Source organism: Manacus candei, unplaced genomic scaffold (assembly GCF_025592945.1).
Source record: "Manacus candei isolate 608988 ecotype Guabito, Panama unplaced genomic scaffold, ASM2559294v1 h1tg000139l, whole genome shotgun sequence".
Classification (NCBI taxonomy): domain Eukaryota; kingdom Metazoa; phylum Chordata; class Aves; order Passeriformes; family Pipridae; genus Manacus; species Manacus candei.
This window is the reverse complement of record NW_026138187.1, coordinates 1,223,417-1,243,159: the sequence shown is the minus strand read 5'-3', so window position 1 is coordinate 1,243,159 and position 19,743 is coordinate 1,223,417. Positions and strand designations below refer to the sequence as shown.

Here is a 19,743-nt window from a genome sequence, read left to right as displayed (position 1 = left end):
TGCTGATAAGGCAGCGCTGCCACAAGTGGAGGAGCAGACCCTCCTTGGAACCCCCGGCCCCGGCTCACTCAGCCCCTGCACTGAGCTCGAGATGCTCTAATGAGAAGGGAAGACTCTCAGGCTGCTTTTACCCTCTCAGGACGCTTTCGTTGCAGGTTTTTCCCTATCTTCCCCTTGTCAGGAGAAGGGAAGTGAACAGTTCTCCATCCCAGCCCAGGAGGACAGGTGACCAGGAGTGTTTTAGAAAGAGCAACTTTTATTAGAAAAAAAAAAAAGGCACAGAGAAAACCAAGTCCTTTCCAAAGCCCAAAAAGCAAGCTCAGATCCAGGGGCAGCAGCAGAGTCCCACACCAGTGGTTGCTCAAGGCACAGCCCAAGCTCATACAATGGCCCCAGCACAAATATTTGAGCCCTTTGCCCATGGCACCCTAAAGCCAGCCTTGAGAGAGCATCCTGCATCCCTGCTGGGTGAGCTCCCAGAGCAGGATCAGGGCCTGCAGAACACTGGGCAAAGGGCTCAGGGGAAGGATGAGAGGTAAATGGGGCCCAGCACAGAGTGCTCAGCTCCATGCAACCCCCAAAACAGGGCCAGGGCCAGGGCCAGGGCCAGCCCACCCTCCCTGTATCACTAAATGAGAGGGGTCACTGCTTGTAGGGGCAGGGGATGTCAGGAGAAGGACAAGTCTCTGGTTCAGCTGCGAAAGTTCTGGAGGGAAGCACCAGGGCAACCAGGTCCACCCTTCTTCCATGAGGCATCTCTGAGTCACACCAGCACTTGTGTGACTTTGCAAACACTATTTGCCTTTGGCTGGGTCCCTCTGGCAGTGACATCCTGGGATGGGGGGGGAACATCTGCCTGCCCCACCTCATCCCACACGGGCCAGGGAAGGGATGGACATGTCCATGGATGTGCAGCTGAAACTCCCTTGGCCAGGCAGTTTCTTGCCCTGCTGGCATCTTCCATCTGCAAGGGATACATGTGGGCTGATCCCCTTTGCAAGGGCAGTAATGGGGCACAGGCAGAGATCAGGAGCAGAACACCAAAATGCTGTGGGAAAACAAGACAAGAGTCTGCCTTCAGCATTGCAAGGAGCCTCCAGGCCTGGACAACCCCAGGCAGGCAGTGAATGAGGACCAGGAGCACAGGGAGACTCCTCCAGCCTTCTTCCTTCCCATCCCACAAGCAGAGGAGCCCAGTGGTCCACATGGCATGGGGGACTCATGGCAGTGAGCTGTTGGACGGTCGGGTAGGGCTGGGCTTTGTTCTTCAGAGCAAACCAGTTTTTCCCAGATCATCTGATATTACAACTGGTATTATTGCAACTGGAAAAGAAAGTGAGAACCAGTGAGGCTGGGCCTGAGGCTGCAAAGCCCCCAAAGGCAGCTGCTTTAACCAGGACCTGAGAGGGGATGGGGCAGGCAGGCATCCCCTATATCCCACCACATGCCACTTCCCTTCTTCTCCCAGACCAGACTCCTTCTCACCCTTACAGATGCCTCCAGTTGTCTCCTCCTGCTGACTCCCCCAACTCCTGGGGTCCTGATGACCCTCATGTTCCCTCTCCCCCTATAGCCTGTTTTTTTCCTGCCCTGTGGGTGAGGCACCAGCAGGCAGGGCCTGGCTCTGCCCCTGGCTCAAGAGGATGCACCAGAACAGTTCTGTGTCTACCTTGGTGTCCTCAGGGCTGGCTCCAGGTTGCTTTATCCAGACATCACGCTTTGGCAGGCTGTTGATTTTCCTGATTTCCTGCAAACAGGAGAGTCATAAGTGCCATGGGAAGGTTTTCTCCCTGTATCAGGTGCAGTGTTGCCTTGGTCTGACTTCAACCAAACCTTGAAGCACACACTGTTCAGGTAAAACCAGCCAGCTCTGAGATGTTGGTAGACCCTAAAAACCAAGTGCAGTTCCAGCCCACAGAGAGGAAGCAGATGTTTCTACAGGAAAACTGATCCAGGAGCCCCAAGCTTTGCCCAGGAGTGACCCCAGAGCAAACCCTTTCCTGGCAGCCACCGAGCCAGCACAGCCACCCGGCACAGACACATTTGGGCAGAGCTGATCTCTGCAGCTCAGCACTGGGGGTGCCCAGGCTTGCCTTCCCTGGCTGTGGGGCTGGGCTGGAGCTGCCACTCCTGGTCCTGTACCCCAGTGGGGGTAGGAGACTGCTACAAGCAGTGGCCAAACACCCCATTGCTGCAGGCAGTGATACCTGCCCAGGACTTGCTGAGCCTTTCCAAGAACAGTAAAACCACCCCGAGGCCAAAGACTCTCCTGTCTGTCTCTGGTGCATCCATATCCATGGGGCAGCCACAGGGGCAAAGTGATGATCTCTGAGGCCCCTTAGCTGGGCATTGAGCCCCCACAGCTACAAGGCACCCTGTTTTGGAAGACTGGGATACACATGGGGGTGCAGATGACCCCAGATCACACATGCATCAGGACTCTCAGAGCACACACAGGTGTCCAAGCCCCTCAGAGCCCAGTGCAAAAGGACTGAGCACACAGCTCAACTCTCAGTGGTCCTGGACCAGAGCTAGTCCTCCAGACACTGGCAGAGATGGGATCATGCTGGGGTGATCTCTTTCACAGGTGACAGGGTCAGGTACCCCCTATGTCCTGGGATGCACACCCAGCTGGCACCTGCTCCCTCCTCACCTCACCAAAGGCTGGAATCAGCTGTCTCAGGCATTTGGGGCTTGGGGCACAGCAACAATTAGAGCCTCGATACCTCATCGTTGTGGCCTTGCAGCACTCAGACCTCCAAACCCGGCTAAACTCCTCTCAAACCCTTTAATGGGTTCAGCCAAGACTTCATCAACCCTTCAAGCCCCACCACCCCAGATGCAGGACCTTGTCCTGCCAGGCTACCTGGCCTCAGGGCTCTCACCCGAGGAGCTGGCACAAGCTGGTACCTTGCTATTGTCCTCCTTGGCAGGCTCCTGAGCTCGGCTGATCCACAGATTAATGCGAGAGGTCACCGATCCTGGGATCTTCAGGTTGTCCTACAGCACAGAAAGGGACTCCAGGGTTACAGCACCAGCTCTCCCACTGCACGAATGTAACCCAGGACAGTCCCCAGGGCACGGGGAGACTGGGCAGAGCTGCAACAGGCAGAGACCAGCCCACATGCTGGCTCCATCCCAGCTCCTCAAATACCAGCACATCGACAGGAACCCACACACTGACTGAGGAGTTTCGGTGCCCAAGCCCAGCCCTGCCTGGCACCACTCAACAGGCACCCACCTCCCACCAAACCGCGGCCCGGCAGCAGCCTGCCAGGCTCTGCGTTGGTATGCAAAGAGGAAAACCTGCCCAAAAAGCTAGTGCCTGCCCTGGCACAGGGCGCTGCCGGGAGGTCCCGGCTCGGGGCAGCTCCTGCCCTCACCTTCCTGACGGCCAGGGGCTCCGCCTTGCTGGGAGCGCTCGCCTCGAAGAAGCTGCGCTTGCTGGCCACCCCCTCCGAGGGCAGCAGGCGGCTCTTCTGGGCAGGTACGGAGGATTTCAGCCCCTCCGAGCGCTGGGAAGAGAGAGGGGCGTCAGCGGGGCCGTGCTGCACCCCAGGGGGTGAAAAGCAACGTCCTGCTTCTGGCTCACACCCTGAGCCCCTCGGGGTCTGCTCCTTCCCTTCCCGGCACCAGCTCACAGACTCGCCCCGCTGCCTCCCCCCAGCAGGACTGTGCAGACCCTTCCCAAGGCAAGCAGCAACCTGGTCTAGTGGGAGGTGTCCCTGCCCACGGCTGGGGGTTGGAACGAGATGATTCTTAAGGTCCCTCCCCACTCAAACCATTCTGTGGTTCTATCAGTTCAAACCACTCTGCTCCTAAACCCCGAGGCCAATTCCTTTTTCTGCCTGGGACCATCTTCTTCAACTCCATTAGCTCTGGTGTTCAGTGCAGCTCAGTCCCTCCCCTCCTCGCTCAGCTACAGGCCACCTCTCTCTCTCTTCCTGCCCGTCCCTCCCACCCCAGCCTGGCTATGCCCAGTGGTTTTGGTACCTGCACAGCTGAGTTGTACTTTTCCAGCTTCTCCCCAATGGTGCTGCTGCTAGCTGGGATCCTCAGACTCGCACTGGTGAAGAAGAGGGAAGATTTGAACACGGCTCCCTCAGGATCTCCTGGACTCAGCTCATGGTCCTGGGGGACTGCACTTGGCAGGAGAAGACCCCATCCCACCCAGGCACTCCTGCATCCATCTGCCAAGTGAACCCAGGCAACTCATTCCCTGCTGGTGGCCAAGATCTCTGTGTCTCACTGTCTTACTTGGGCCACACTGTACATTGAAATGCATCTCTGAGCTCCTCAGCTTGCCCTGCATCCCTGAATAGACCACTGCCAGCTCTGAACTGCATCCTCCCTGATACCACTGTGGGTTGGCCTACAGCACAGGAGCAAGCCCAGGTGTCCATAAACCCACTCCCCTGCCCTGCATTCAGGAGAGGGCATCCCATCAGCTCCCTGTGTTCACATCTGAGCTCTCAGTTCCTCCAGTGTTTAAGCCACCTGGCCAAACCTTCCCATGGAGATGTGGAAGATGCCTTGGTCTGTCCACCAAAGCCAGGTCATGTTTCTCATGGACCTGCAGGGGTGTTTTGATATCCCCACGGATGGGACCCTGTTGTGGTGCTGCACCACTTAACACAACCACTCCTGTGCAGACATGAGCCATGACATGAAACTACAATACCCAAGAGACAGCAGGGCCTTGCTGGGAGGAAGTTGGAGAAACCTGGGCTAGTGGAAGATATCCCTACCATGGCAGGGGGTTAGAACCAGATCTTTAAGGTCCCTTCCAGCCTAAAGCAGTCTGTGGTTCCGTGATCTTGTACAGATGCAGGCTGCACACTGGACATTGTCCTGTCCTCTGCCTGGTCAGCCAGGCACCCGAGACCTGTTCGAGGGCACTCACTAACTCCCAGGTCCCATCACCTCCTCCTCCTCCCTTGGAAAACGAAGGAGGACAATTCCTGCCCAGCAAGACCAAAGTACCATGACCCCCTTGTCATGGTGGAGGTGCTGACCTCCTTGTGAGAGGGCTTTGGCTTTCTTCTTTCTGCTTTCTCGAGATGATCTGGAAGACACAAGGAGAGGAGATTCCAGAGCCAGCTTTGGTTATCAGAGAGACACATGGGACAAACTATCTCTGCTATCTCCCCCAGTTCCAAGCAAGCTCCATTTGCACCCACACCAGAGCTTATCTCCTATCTCAAAGCTCCCCAGACTAAAGATGTTTTGCAGCGATAACAGTTTTATTCCCAACAAAGCCGCATGAAAGTCAATTAAGCACAGCCAGACAGCCCTGATCCACAGCAGGGAGGGTCTCAACAGTTCTTGGGTTTTCCCAGCCTCTCCAACCACTTTATTCCACAGATCTTTTTCGGAGGGCAGAAGCTGAATATATTCTCAGAGTTGTAACAAGGGACGAGAAGGGAGATGGGTTTTATTTTTATCCTGTGCTTTCAGATAAGACTAGAAAGGCCAGAAGGTGGATGGTAATTCCTGTGACTCTGGAAATTCTGAGGACAATGAGCTCCCTGTTTTCTCATCCCTTCCCATAAATTTTCTGGCCAGCACAAAGCATATGAACATGGGCATGTTCATCATCACAGGCCTTTGGTCAGACACGGAGAATGGAAATGAAGGGAAGACTGAAGCAGAACTGCAATGCCCAGCCCAAGGGTGGATTTTGAACACACTTTTGGGAACAGGCTCTGCCAACATAATCCAGAGGCCAAAGCAACCCTTCCTTCCTCCCTCCCATCCTCCACTGCTTCAATGAGGTTCTTTCACCACTTGCTTCAGCTCTTACTCGAAAGGAGACAGTTCTTGGGCTGGTTCGTCTGATGGAGCTGCTGTAGGTGACATGAGTTGGAGAAGGGTCTGGCTTTTCTGCAGGTTCATCTTGTGTGGGAGACAGTTGTATAACCTGCTTTGAGGGATTCCTGGATGGCTGCTGAGGAAAAAGCAGACATCAGATGCATCCCTGCAGAGTCTGCAGAGAAGGCTGAGGTGCAGGGAACAGCCATGGTGGGAACTGGTTTGGAGGCAGGAGTTTGAGATTTAAATTCTGCAAACTTTGGCTGCCTCACTTGGATATGCAAAGCCTCAAACATCTCTTCAGTGAAACCATGATGTCAGTAGGGGCTTGCTGGACGTGTTGATCAGGACAGTGCAGGCAGGGGAGGGCAGGAGGTGATGGGACCCTGTCCACCACCTCGTGGTTTGCAGCTCTCAGAAAAACTTTCTCCAAAATCCCTCAGGTCCCATTTCCCTCCTGGCACTTTTGGGCTCTCCCTCTCTCTGCTCTCCTTCCCGCGCCCAGGACCCCACACCCCAAGGCTCGGTGCTTTGTCCATTCCTGCTCACCTGCTGCTCCAGAGGGGAGGTCACCACCGAGGTTGTTTTCTCCTCTGTGCTGTGGCTTCCCTGCCTGGTCAGGATCTTCACCTCCCGGAGCCGGCAGCCCCCCACCTCCGGCGGCTGCTGCAGCTCCCTCAGCTCCTTCCTCTGCTCCCCCCGAGGAGTCCCCACACCTTGTTCTTCTCTGTCACGGAGCCGTCCCCTCACCACTGCCTTCGTCTCCGAGACGGGCTCCAGGTGCTGGTCTCCTGGTGGGTCCCCTCTGCCCTTGGCTGCATCCCGATCCCGCTCTCCCGCCCAGATGCTCTCCTGCCTCACGCAGGGCTGTGTCCCTGCCTCCGTGTGGCTTTCCCCCAGCCCTGGCTCCTTTTGCTCTTTCTTCTGCTTCAGTTTTTCAGAGACAGGTGGCAGGCACCTTGTCCTTCTCCCTTGTTGTGTCTTCAGCACCTCCGAGAGCTTCCGCTCTTCCCCGTCCTCTGGAGACACTGCTTTCACCAGGGACTGAGGTCTAGAGACAGAGACAAAATTGGGAGGCAAACCTCAGCACCCTGGGGCCAGAGGGATGGCTTTTATGCTGGCAGTGAGGCAAAAGGCTCTGAGGGGGGGGACAGTCCCCCAGTCAGACCAGGTCTTGCAGCCATACTCATCCCCAGCACCCCAGCCTGGCTCTCCAAGAACAAGATTGGATTGAAAGTCTTTTTTTTTCCCCCCCACTTTGTGTCAGAGATTAAGCATTTCTGCAGCCTCATCACAGAACACCAGCATCTGCCAAGTCCTGTGCCAAGGAGGTGTGGGCTCAGGGCACTGTGCTGGGTCTGCTGGTGGATGAGAAGTGTGTCAGCAGCTCTTCACTGGACTGGGAAAAATATCCCAGTATGTTTAAGCATGAAGAGTTGGTTGGAAGTTAGTCTGGTCTGGCAGGGTCCAACCACAGCCCCAACTCAACCTGTGAAACAGCTGTTTCCCCTCCTTCACAAACCAACAAAGAGGCCCAAGGTCTGGGAAGAGGCAGAAGGACACCTGGCCAGGGCCATGGAGATGGTATCCACAAGGGCTTGGGAAGGAGATGGGATAAGAATTGCCCTCCTCCTGAATTGCAATCACCACATGGGCAGACTGTGCCAGCACCAGGGAAGGGGGACTTGTCCTACCCACCTGGTTCATATCAGTCATGTCCAGCCCCTATCCAACCCAGATCCAACCCCAACACCCCAACTCCATCCTGTCTGAAACACACAGAAACACTCTGGAGCAGGAGTCTCTGTGGACAAAACCCATCTAAATATTGGACATTTCCAGGTTCAATTCAGAGCATTTGTCATGTTGTGTAGGGACAGCCTGGTCCCAGAGCACCTCCCTGCATCCAGGGACTTTGGGAGCACCACTGGAAAGCCCTTGGGTCACCTCCCCACATCAGCAAAGGTCACACTGTTGTGTGAACTGCAAGGTTCAGAGGAGGAGGACACACAAGCTCTGATGCTCTGCTCACCTGCTCTGCAGAAGTGGGAGCCTGCCCCACCAGGGCAGGGCCAGCATCCACCTGAGCTCAGCCTTAGCCCCAGCCCTCACCACTGCACACCAGCTCCTGTGCCATGGGACATGTTGAGGCCCATGACTGAGCCCACCAGAGATCTCCCCCTCTTTACTCCTCCTGTGGAGCCCATCCTTCTGCCCAAAGGACTCCAGCTCATCCCACAGCTCAGCCCACCCTCACCCAGGAGAGACTCGCACCAGCTGCAGCAGCAGGTTGAGAAAAACAAGTTAGCAAGATGTGAGCTGTCAGCATCAGGAGCAAGACTGATGCCAGCAGGACCCCACACACCTGCTGGAGGCTGGACTGGGGTCTTTCCCAGGGCTAGGAGGCTCTTCATCCGTCGATGTGGAGGACAGCAGGTTCCGGTGCCTTCGCCGGCGCTCCCTTTGCTGCTCTTCTTCATCCTCGAGGGTCCTCTGCCTGGCCAGGCTGTTTAGGACGAAACATAAGGAGGTGGTGAGGCTGTGTCCTGCATGAGGAGCCTGCAGCCCTGGTGCCACACAAGAAAGGGAACTGAAACACGCTGGGCAAGGCCCAGGGGATGACAGAAGTTGCCCTGCACAGGGCTGGAGGAGAGGGAGGCCAACAAGAGCCAAGTGTAGCAAAGTGCTCTCACTCCACCAAGCTCATGCAGGCATTTCCCACCAAAAGCACTTGACTTTACAACTCCTAATTTCTCCTATTGGAGGGAGCACTCATTCAAAAGGAATCCCTACATTAAGCAACCTTCTGGAGGAAGGATATTGAACCTGTAACTTAGCAAGACCTGGACCCTAGAGCCACCACACAGACCTCAACCACATGAACTGGAAGGGTAACCACTAGTGGTAGAAGATTTTAGCCCGAAAGCAAGTTGTAGTGATGGCAATTTAATTTTTATAGAGCAAAAAGCCTCAGATGCAAAAGCACAAATGCTGAAGGCAACCACTGAGATGCTGTGCCTGGGAACAGGGCTGGCAGGAACTCCTCTTCCTCCCTGCGTGTGGCTGGACTGGGTATTGTTTATAATCACAAATTGTACCAAAAAGACATGGTTTATAATCATCTTTGAACACTTTATACTGCAAAAGCCAAATGCGTGTGGGTTTATAACAGGTCATCCTGAATAAAAAGGTGTCTGGAAAACACCACCTTTCCTGTCCTTTCTCTGTGCTAAACCTTCCCACCCTCTGTGCCAGTGCATGAACTGTGTTGGAAAATATTTTTATTGGCTAGATTGAGCTTTTCACAACAGTGTTCATTCACCTCGAGCACCTCAATCAGCCTCAAAGAGATGCAGGGAACACCATGGAGCTCCCAGCACGCCAACAGCCTGCTGGGGCAGAGTCTTCTCCGCACAGGGTCCACCCCAGAACCTCATCCCACCTCTGTCCCTGGCATTCCAGTGTCATCCAGGCTCAGGGTGCACCGTGGATTTGACTTTTAAGAAGGTGAAAGTCAGCAGCATCCACGCCCACAGGACGGCGAGCCCCGCTGGGAACAGGGTGACTCCCGGCGTGGTAACGAGTTACTGTGTAATCAAAGCTGGGTCATAAATTAAACCACATTGCCCCCCGCAACTATTTGTGGCTTCTGTTCTTCCCAGTCAGGGCAGGCGGGGGAGCTCGGCAGGGCCAGCAGAGCGGAACGGAGAGCAAGGAGGGGCAGGTCCTGGCCGGGGACAGGGCAGGTCCTGGCCGGGGACAGGGCAGTGAGAACGGCCTGAAGTTGTGTCAGGGCAGGGTTAGGTTGGATCTCAGAAAAAGGTTTTTCCCCCAGAGGGTGGTCGGGCACTGACCAGGCTCCCCAGGGCAGTGGTCACAGCACCGAGGCTGCCAGAGCTCCAGAAGCTTTTGGACAGTGCTCTCGGGGGCAGGGTGTGACTCTTGGGGATGATCCTGTGCAGGGCTAAGGGTTGGATTCTTGTGGGTCCTTCCAACTCAGCAGATTCTGTGATTCTGTAATGCTGGGGGGGTGATGCCCTTCCCTCCCACTGCCCCCATCACTCCCTACACCCCCAAACACCCTGCACACCCCAACAGCAATCAGACTCACTGCTGGGGAGCTCCAGGTGGTCCCTAATGTCGTGCTTGGCATCGGGAGAGACAGGGATGGGAAAGGCTGGGATGTGCCCTTGGGGAGCTGATGAGCATCCCCAGGTGGGGACACCTCCTTTGTGCTCCCCTCCCTGGGCTGCCCCTGCCCCTGAGTGCCCAGCTCGGAGGGGCTGGGAAGGCAGCACAGCCGTGTTTGCTGTCCCAGTGCAGCAATCCCTGCACACACATTCCCACCTGGAAAGGCTGGCAGGTACACGGGCACACACACGTGCCAGTGCCTCTGCTCAGCACTCCAGTCCCTCAAGCAGTGACAGCCCAGAGCACTAATGTTGGTTTGAATCCACATCACAGCCAGTTACTTCTTTGTTTTTACGCACAGACAGGCTCCTTCAAAATGAAAATGGAATTTTCCTGCCTTGGCTCTTCCCTCCTTGGCTCTTTCTGAGGCAGCACGTAACCTCCACATGCAGCTTCTCGTTATTTCTAATTAAGCAATCCACCCATTAGGCGATGGATTTGCTTCGCCAACCTTTCCCTCCTCTTTTCAAAGGGGGATTTATTTTTCGCTGTCTTACCTTTTTTAATCTCAAGGAGATGAGTAAAAAATTTGGCAAGTGTCCCTGCCTTGTCCTCTCCTGTTAATCATTAGTGCAGAGATTTCTGACATTTCTGCTGTTTCAGTGCTGCCTCATCTAATGAGAGCACAGGAACTGCCTTCTGGGTTGTGAAACACGCAGGGTGCAGGACCCCACTGGGCTTGTGGCTGGGCAGGGCTGTGGCTCAGAGGAAGTGGATCTGGATGGGGCTGGAATGCCCTCTGGATCCATCCCATTCATGAAAGGGCAGGGTGTGAGCTGGCAACCTCCGAGCGGGGGGGGGGGTCTCAATTAGATATAAGGACATTTTTCACAATGAGGATGGTGAAGCCCTGGCACAGAGAAAGGTGTGGCTGCCCCATCCCTGGAAGTGTCCAAGGCCATGTTGGATGGGGCTTGGAGCAACCCGGTCTAGTGGAAGGTGTCCCTGCCCATGGCAGGGGGTGGAACAAGATGAGTTTTGAGTCCCTTCCAACCCAAACCAGTTGGGATTCCCCTTTCTTACACGAACTACCAGGGTTTGCAATTAAGTCTCAGAGCCATCACATCAACTTAAACCAGGATTTCTTCTCTGATTTGTGAGAGATTTTTGTGTTTGAGTCTCCATCACTCCACCTGCACTTGGCTGGCAGTGCTGTCCTGGGGTCTGCAGGAGGTCAGGAGTGATCCCCAGCTTCGTGTGAGCCCCTGACTCACCCCATGATGCCCAGGAGTCTCACTCACCCTGGCTCCTATTGGAGCCAAGAATCTCTCCTTAGGAAAGGCTGCAAGGATGGCTCAGCGACTGCCGCTGAATCAGGGCTTGCTCAGATGGGCAGGGGCAGACCCAGGACACACACCCAGCAGCTGTATGGGCATGGGCTGAGTGTAAAACCCCCCAGCCATCTCCAGAGCAAGCCTGGAGACATAGCCCAGCCAGACTGTGCCCCAAAGAAAGGCAAATCAGACCGAAAATACATCCCACACAGAGTGAAAATGCATTTTGAGGGTATTGCATAGGTATTCCTATGCAATGCTCAGCTTCCCCCGGCAGCAGAAACAAAAATGCCTCTGATCTTGCCCACCCACAAGAAACCCCAGCAGTGCTGAGCTCTCCATGGGGTTGGCAACACCTCTGCAAACAACACCGCCAGGGTGGCTGCCCCTCTTCCCATCCTCCCCAACACCCCTTTGTCCAGCTGGCCGTGCAGCAGCCCACCCTCACCCCCTGCCTCCCACCCGTGGGAAGGGTTAAGCATTAAACCACAGCACCTACCTGGAGAGATCAGACCAATTCCTCCTGCTAAAAGACATTCCTGCTTCCCGGGAGTTTCAGAGAGCCCCCAAACCTTGCGCACGCATCGAGGCCAAGGTGCTGTTTGATCAGACTCTGCCCCCTGAGGAGGGAGGGAAGAACTCCCTCGCAAGGTTATTTCCCTGTGCACCTTTACCCTGCCTGCCACCACTTTACACCACGCTGCATCACATGGTTCCTTATCTACCTTGACGGAGGCAAGGCTGTAATTTGTCTACCAGCGGCGCGGAGCGAAGGACGCCCTGCCCAGAAGTGCCACGCAAAAAACAGCTCCCTCCTCGCTTCCTGCCGTGCCAGGCTCCGAGCAGAGAGCCCCGCTCGGGGCCCGAGCCATCCAGGTCTCCCAGGGTTTCGGAGACAACTCCCTGCGGAGAACCTGTTCTACCAGCCGCCCTCCACCAGTCAACAACTCCTCCAGCACCGGCGGAGGAGGTGAATTACCTTGGGCTGAGTGGGAGGAGGCTGGCTCCCAGGGATCCAAAACAGTCATTAAAACACCTCTGGCTGGGTGCAGCCCAGCGCTTTCCAAAGAGCATGGGAGGGTTCCCTGCTCCTTCCAGCCCTTTTCCAGATATCTTGGATGGAGCTGTCGTGGCCTCCCCACTGTTACGAGCTCTCCTGCGGTAGAGGACACTCTCAAAGTCTCAGAGGAAGGGGCTGAAGCACGGGGGGATCGAATTTTTGGGTGCTAAAGCCCTGTGCCAGAGAGGAGCTGTGTGCCCAGGCTCACCTCATGCTTGGACCCAGCCCACCACACCCATCATCCCCTCTGGACTTGCCCTGAGACCCCCATCCCCCCACACTTACACAGGGCAACACCCGCCTTCCAAGGGCAGGGGTGAAGGCAACAGGGGACTGTCTTATTGGGGGCACAGGGTGATTGACTTATTGGGGTGACAGGGGGTCCAGGCACAGCAGAGGCAGGTCCCAGCCTGGTTTTTATCAGGGTCCAACCCAAGCACACAGCATGGCCAGGACCCTGTGCTCCCACTGCTGTAGGAAATGTCATCCAGGACCCCCTGAGTACATCTTCAGTCTCTAAACCCAGGGAGATCCATCTCTTCGCCAGCCTGAGGAACTGGTTGTAAGGCTGGGCTTGCCCTGCACACCTCCAGCCCACAGGGGTGTGCCCGTGGCCTGAGCAACTATTTTAATCAAAGGTTCCTGATTAAAATCCCATTTCTAAAAGATAACCCTGTCAAATGAGCCATCCACTCCGAGCAGGGCTTGTTCTCTGTCTTTCTTTCTTCCTGCAGCAACTGCTTGTCTTTCAAACGTTTTCATACGTACAGAAAATTCCATGAGTTGTGGCATAAAGGGGAAAAAAATTACTTAAATGACCTCCCAAGCATCCTGCTAATTGCTAACAAACTATATATAGCAGTGGAGCATCCCTGAGCTACTATAAAGCAATAAAGCATTCTGATTAATGCATGGCAAGCACTGTGCTTGCAAAACTCGTTGCCAAAGGATAGCACTGGAGCACAGGACTTAGCAGGATTTTCAAAAGGATTAGACTGAACGTGGCAGTGAAAGAACACCCCCAGCCAGGATCTCCACAGCAAAGGAATATAAAACCTCACAGTTTGTGATTCCCCATATTAATAAGATGGAGCAATTCTAGACGGACATTTAGTGTCTGGGGATTAGGCAGAGGATGAGCCTCTGTGACACTCACCCCTCACACTCCCACAGATTTTATTTTCAGCTCAGAAACCTTCTGAGCTGAATGCAGTTTACTATTTGAGATTTCTCAGTGGGTTTCTCCTCCATGGATTTGCCCAGTTTCACTCAAACCCAGGGAAATTTTTCGTGCAGAAAATATCCTTCAGCGAGAAGTTCCCAAGGTCTATTCCTCACTGCTGGAAAAAGCTCCTCCTTTAACTTGGATGAGTCCTGCTGAGCTGTTCAACAGCACAAAGCACTGATCTCTCGTGGTTAGGGATTTTTGCTGCCATGGAGCTCACGTTTGCCCTGATGTTCCTCAGATGTTTTCATGCCCACCATACTCCCAAGATACCCATCCCAAGCAGGCAAGAGCCAGCCCCAAGTCTTATATATAAAGCCCTGTTGGATTTTTCCCTCTATGTGTTACTTTATACTCCTCCAAACATCCTTTGCCATTTTATCCCCAAACTCCAAGTCCTGCCATATCCTTCTGAAGTCTGTGTCACCAGTCTTCACCTCTGCTGTGCTGAGTCCACAGGAATTATCAGCAGCAGTTTGTTATCTCACTGCTGTTTCCTATCTGCTGGTTGATTATTTAGCTTTGCTTGGACTTTCCCTCTTAGCTGTGTCTGACCTAAAGGTCTTTGCTTCTGGAAATTCAGGAAAGCTCATTGATGCCTTCAGCAAACACCAGTCACTTTGTGGAACCGGATTTCCCTTAACAAAGCTATTTTGGCTGCCCTCTGCTCACCACCCAAGCCCAGCCCAACCTGCAAGTCCCCAGAGCTGAAGGTGATGAAATGAAGGCAGAGGGCTGAGTCTGGGGGGGAAGGGATGCTCAGGGGGACCAGTCTGATGTTCATCCTGATCCACTCCATGCACCAGAATGTTGTATCTGCTGTTTCAGATCCACAACCTGCAGAGGAAAGCTCTGTGCTCTGGGTACCACAGGACTGTGCTGAGAGCAGGAAAGCTCCAGGGCCAAACCACTTGGTACTCGCTCTGCCCAGGGGACCTGCATCTGCCTCAGGGAGGCCAGACCTTCACCTGATGCAGATCAGCAGAAGACACTCATTTATACCCACTTAGGAGCTAGACCAGATTCAACAGAGGGTATTTCTCTCTTGGGAACAGTGTCCTGTGTCTCATCCCGACGCAGATCCTGTTTCTTTGGCTACAGGGCAGTGGAGAGCTTCCAGTTTCCACAACTGTGCTGTAATTAGGGCATTCCTCAGCCTCTCCTGGGGCCCAGCAGTGAACCCTCCACCTCCACCCTCTGTGCTGTGCTGGTCCCTCAGCATTAGCTGTGGCTCAGCTCCTCCCTCAGCTCCTCAAGCTTGTACCTGCTGTGGTGGAGCAGCAGCATCTGCCCAGGCTTCCCCACTGGACTCAATGGCCATGAAAAGGGGTTTTTCACCCTTGCTCAGCTCCATCCCATCTCTGCAGTGGTGCCACAGTTCCCAAAGGTCCCACCAGCTTCAAAAACCTCTGCTCTCCTTGCATCCCTGTGCTGGTGCTCTGCAGCACTGGGATGGTCCAGGGCTCTCCTTCCTCCACTACAATTCCTTCAGCTTTTGGAGAGAGGTGTGCCATGCACTGATGGTGCAGGGATACCTCTGCTGTGAGAGGAAAGTCAGGGAGTGCCTGAAATTGGGGAGTGCTTGCTCAGAAACTGGATAAAAACTGACCATAGACTTTCCTGCAGGAAAGGAATAACCATTGTCCAAAGTGCCTCACACCCACCTCACAAAGGGCCTTTTTCTATCTATTACTTAACTTAAAAAAAAAAAAAGACAACTCTTGGTTCAGAAATTCCACCATGGTGCCTCACAGGTGCTAAATTATCCTTCAGGTTCCCACTCCATTCCCTGCAGATTGTCCTTCTCAGCAGATGCCACCCCTGTGATTCCCTGGATCTAACAATGACAAACAATGGACATCCCCCAAAAGTGACGTCAGTGTAAACTTTTCCAGGACAGAACCAGCCTGGCTCACTGCCAGCAGCTGCCTGTCAGACTGTACCCCTCAGAGCACAGGGAATCACAGAATCACGGGATGGTTGGGGCTGGAAGGGACCTCTGGAGATCACCCAGTCCAACCCTCCTGCCAAAGAAGGGTCAGCTGGAGCAGGTGACACAGGAAAACACATCCAGGTGGGATTGGAATGTCTCCACAGGGGGAGACTCCACACTCTCCCTGGGCAGCTGTTCCAGGGCTCTGCCACCTTCCATGGGAAGAAGTTCTTCCTGGTGTTGAAGTGGAACTTGTTGTGGTTTATTTTATGGCCATCACTCTTCATCCTGTCACTGGGCACCACTGAATTAGCTGCAATTCATGAAAAATCTCTGAGCAGGGAGTGAGAGGCTCAGGCCACAGCAAGGGAAGATGGACAAGACAGATACACCCTGCTCACAGTGAGCACTGTACCCCAACCCAGCCCTGCTTCTCCCAGGGGCTGCAGCACCCCAGCCTGGGAGGCTTCAGGTGAAAATGGGGGTGAAGAAACCCATTTTTTCCCATTTCATACCATGGAGAACACACAGGACCAGCCTGTCCTTGGGGTGGAGGCTGCAGTGCCCAGGGTGACAAGATGGTTGTGCCATGGGACGAGTCCCAGGGTTGTGCCAAGACCTGCTGATTCAGCCATGGGGTTTAATCCTGCACCACAGAGGCCACAGAGGTCACAGGGGTGCTGTTTAACCTGTACCACAGGGGACTGCAGCCTGGTGTCAGTCCTGGGCAGGGCAGGGTGCCACAGCCATAGTCAGAGGCCGTGGGATAAACTTTACCCCTTTCCACCTAGAGGTTGCCCATCACCACTAACCTTCCTCCCCATCCTCCCTCCACAGGTCCAGACTCCAGCTGAGCTGCAAATACACTCAGGGAAATATTTGGGCACAGTTCAGATGTCTCTAAGCATGGCTGGTCAGCAAGAGCATTGTAGGAGAGGAAAGGACCATTTTGCAACCGACCAGGAGGGATATTCTGGAAGGTCCTCATTGGACCAAGCTGCTTGCATCTCTCTCACTGCAGTTCTCCTGGCAAAACTTTTCCAGTAGAAAATCATTGGCTTGATCAATGTTTTTTTTCTACTGTCCAATTTCATTTGAAATTTGTGCAGTTCTAACTTTCCAGTGCTTTGCTTTGTGGGCTTTTGGCTGCAATGGAGCAAACTGTGGGACAGTTCCTCAGCTCAAGGAAACAGGACTGACTTCCAGTTCTACTGAAAGAAACACCATTTCATAAGTGACTCCTCCAGCATCAGTCTCTCTCCCTAAGAAAAGCCTTGTAAATCCCCTATTTGGGCAGAATTTTCAGTAAAAGGGGATTATTGTAGGGTTGCCTTCTAATTCAGTGAGAAGAAATTGAGATTACTGTCATCTGGGAGGGAAATGACCGTGGGACTGCAGAGCTGGCCTGGCGTGAGGGAAGCCAGGGGCATCCAGGGATGAAAGGCTCCACCTTCCCCCTTTGCTGAGGGGAGAGCTGGGCTCCCAGCTGGCCCAAAGCCACAGAAGCAGCTCCAGAGGTGGAGAAGACTTGGCTCCCAGTTCCCTGATCCAAAACCAGGAGAGCCTCATGCTCAGAGCAGACAGTGGCATCTTCGCCTTGAGATTCAATCCCACTGAAGAGTTTTTTTTCTCCCGTGTTTTTTCCATGTTCCTAATAAACCTGAAATCCATAAACCTTTGTTTTCCCATGACAGTCAGTGTGGTTTTCCACCAGAGAGGGATGAAAATGGGACACGGTGACTGGGGAGCATCATATGTTGGAAAAGTAGGGGAACTTGGAGAGCGAAGAGTTTTGGGGTTGGGTTTTTCTCTCCCCCTCGATCCAAAACACGAGGCAGCCACACAAAGCCACCTGACACCGAGTGCATGTGGCCCTGGGACCTTGCTGAGCACACCCAGCCTGGCCCTCGAGTCACACTGGGGAGCCCTGAGGTTTTCCTCTGCAGCAGTGTCGGGTCTCTCGGTGTGCAGGATCTGACAATGAGCTGGGCACGGGCACTGGCACAGTCTGGCTGCATCAACTGGGGCCTGGTCCCACAGCACCCATCACCTGTAATGTCTTCCATCCCTCCCCACCCCAGAAACACCACCCCATTTTTTGTTGTTTTTTTTTTCTTTAATTACCAAATTAGCATAATTGCACTAAGCTCAGAGCAACTGAGTTCTCAACCCTTGGTGTGCCATTTTCTGCTTATGTTCCAGGCCCGAAGAAGGATTTGTTTCCAGGAATCCTCTCTTGCATTTTCCAGCTCTACCAGTTGGTCAGGTAACAGTTATTACCTCTCCCTGCACATCTTTCTTCCCGTGCCAGGATGGCTGTGTGAGTTCCCTCTGGGGGAAGTGCACACGGCGGGATCCCAGGACGCTGCCTGGGCACGGTTCCCGCCTGGGCACTGAGCTCAGAGGGGTGAAATCACAGCCAAAAAACCTTTTGCCTCCAGTGGTGGGACAGGTTGGGCCATGGCAGGTCCTGGGATCTCACCATGGATGATATCTGATCACCTCTGAGAGAGGAGTTGCTTGGGTTGGCCGAGACACAGACTCAATTCCCAGAGCTGTGCCTGCCCAGAGCCTGTCCTAGGATGTGTGGGGTGAGGACAAGGGGTCACTGAGTCCTGGAGCCATGCCAGGCTGCAGCTGCTTGGCCAAATCAAGCTTGAATAGGAAAAAAATGGGTGGAAAAGGCTCTGTGTGCCATGCAACTGCTCCAGTCATGCAGGAGGATGTGGAGGGCCTGGAGGGTCAGGTGGAATGACAAAGATCATGCATCAGTGTTTGCTAATGGAACAAATGTGCATTTTCCAGCTGGCAGCCACCTCTGATCTACCCCTGATTTTGGGATGAGTTTTCATATGGTTTTAAATCCTCTGCGAAGGAGCTGCTGGGTGTTGTGGCAGTCTGAGTGCCAATGACCATGCTAGAAAGAAGGGTTCCCATCAGTCACCACCTACCCTCACCCTCTTTGTCCGGGGACAAAAGTGAGCAGTTCAGCTCAGCATCCCTGAACTGGCCAAAGGAGGGGATGTGATGCCCAGAGCATTCCAGCTTCCAAACCAAAACCCACCTTTCCTTGCTTGCACTGTCAGCCACGAGTGGAGAGTCCTGCAGGAGCCATCTGCATGGGGACACCCTTTTCTATCCCTAAGGAATTTAATGTTTTTCTGGGAAGATTGAGTTCCTTGGAAACCACACACTTTTTGATGCTATTTCCTTCCAGCCATCTAGAGACCTGTACTTTGCTCCCAATTTATTGCATTTTCTGCACTTTACAAGCTCACTACAAAGGGATGGGGTGTGCTGCAACACACCCACAGTGTGGTGTGGGTTTGAAACCATGGATGCTGTAATTCCTCTGGATACACTGGGAACATGGACAAGGCACTGCCACACACACCAAAACCAGCACTCTGTGGGGCCTGAGCATCTCCTGCACTGCAACCAGCCAGAAGACCCAATATGGTGGGAATGCTCACTAATTCACCCCTCCTGCCCTGCTCTGGGGATGAGCTGACACATGTCCCAGCTGCTTTCACTCAACCAGATGCAGTCTGGGGAGCTGTGATACAGGAAATGATGGGGCTGGGGGGGGGAGCATGAGATTATTGGTCTGAAAGGTGGATTTGTCTTGTGCTCTCCTGAAACACTGCTTGAATGAAGCCTTGGAATGGGGCTGCCCCAATTCCCACAGCTCCCAGACCTGTGATGGGGCAGCTGGTGGGAGAGTTGGTGTCTTGGGGAGCAAGCTCTGAAGGCTTTTCTAAAACCAGAGGAAAGGGGGGTTTTGGGGAGCCAGCAGGTAGCTCTTTCACAGCCCCCCCAGTTGGTGGTTGGCAGGTTGGGGCATTGCTGGAGCCCAGCAAGGGTGGCCCATGCACAGGACTGGGGGGGCTCAGCAGGGATGGTGGGACATGAGGGAGCAGCCTGGGGGCTGGAAGAGATGAGCCCAAAGCCAGTCTGAGCCCAGCATGTGCTGCTGGCCTGGGGGCCAGCACGGGGACAGTGCAGGGGGGCAGGAAAGGACCAGGGTGTCCTCCCCACCAGGCTGTGGAGCAGCCCCTGGCCAGTGTCCCCAGTGATGAGCCCACGCGATGCTCTGCCTGGGACACCGTCCTTTAATACATGGGCAGCCACACAGGGACATCTGAGGCTGCACCTGCCAGAGGATGGGGGAGAAGGAGGACCAGGAGCCATCTCTGAGGCCTCTCTGCAGTGGTGGGAGGGGAGGGATGGCCAGTGGGCCCTTGGATGG

At 54.3% G+C, this 19,743-nt stretch overlaps 1 protein-coding gene across 3 annotated transcripts; it reads right to left on the bottom strand.

The window, feature by feature from the left end:
* Positions 1 to 236: 236 nt before the first annotated feature.
* Positions 237 to 12,267, bottom strand: LAD1 (ladinin 1). 3 transcript variants are annotated; one of them, XM_051771688.1, is made up of 10 exons: positions 11,776 to 12,263; positions 8,177 to 8,317; positions 6,361 to 6,862; positions 5,804 to 5,944; positions 5,016 to 5,065; positions 3,994 to 4,066; positions 3,384 to 3,515; positions 2,911 to 3,000; positions 1,670 to 1,747; positions 237 to 1,323 (listed from the first exon to the last, which is right to left on the bottom strand). In XM_051771688.1, the coding sequence occupies exons 1-10, from the start codon at positions 11,811 to 11,813 to the stop codon at positions 1,315 to 1,317; spliced, it is 1,254 nt and encodes a 417-aa protein (XP_051627648.1). In that variant the 5' UTR covers positions 11,814 to 12,263; the 3' UTR covers positions 237 to 1,314. The 3 variants fall into 3 exon arrangements, with proteins under 3 accessions (XP_051627648.1, XP_051627647.1, XP_051627649.1); XM_051771687.1 differs by having other exon boundaries at positions 5,804 to 5,947; positions 11,776 to 12,006; XM_051771689.1 differs by lacking the exon at positions 3,384 to 3,515 and having other exon boundaries at positions 5,804 to 5,947; positions 11,776 to 12,267.
* Between the last annotated feature and the right edge of the window lie 7,476 nt (positions 12,268 to 19,743).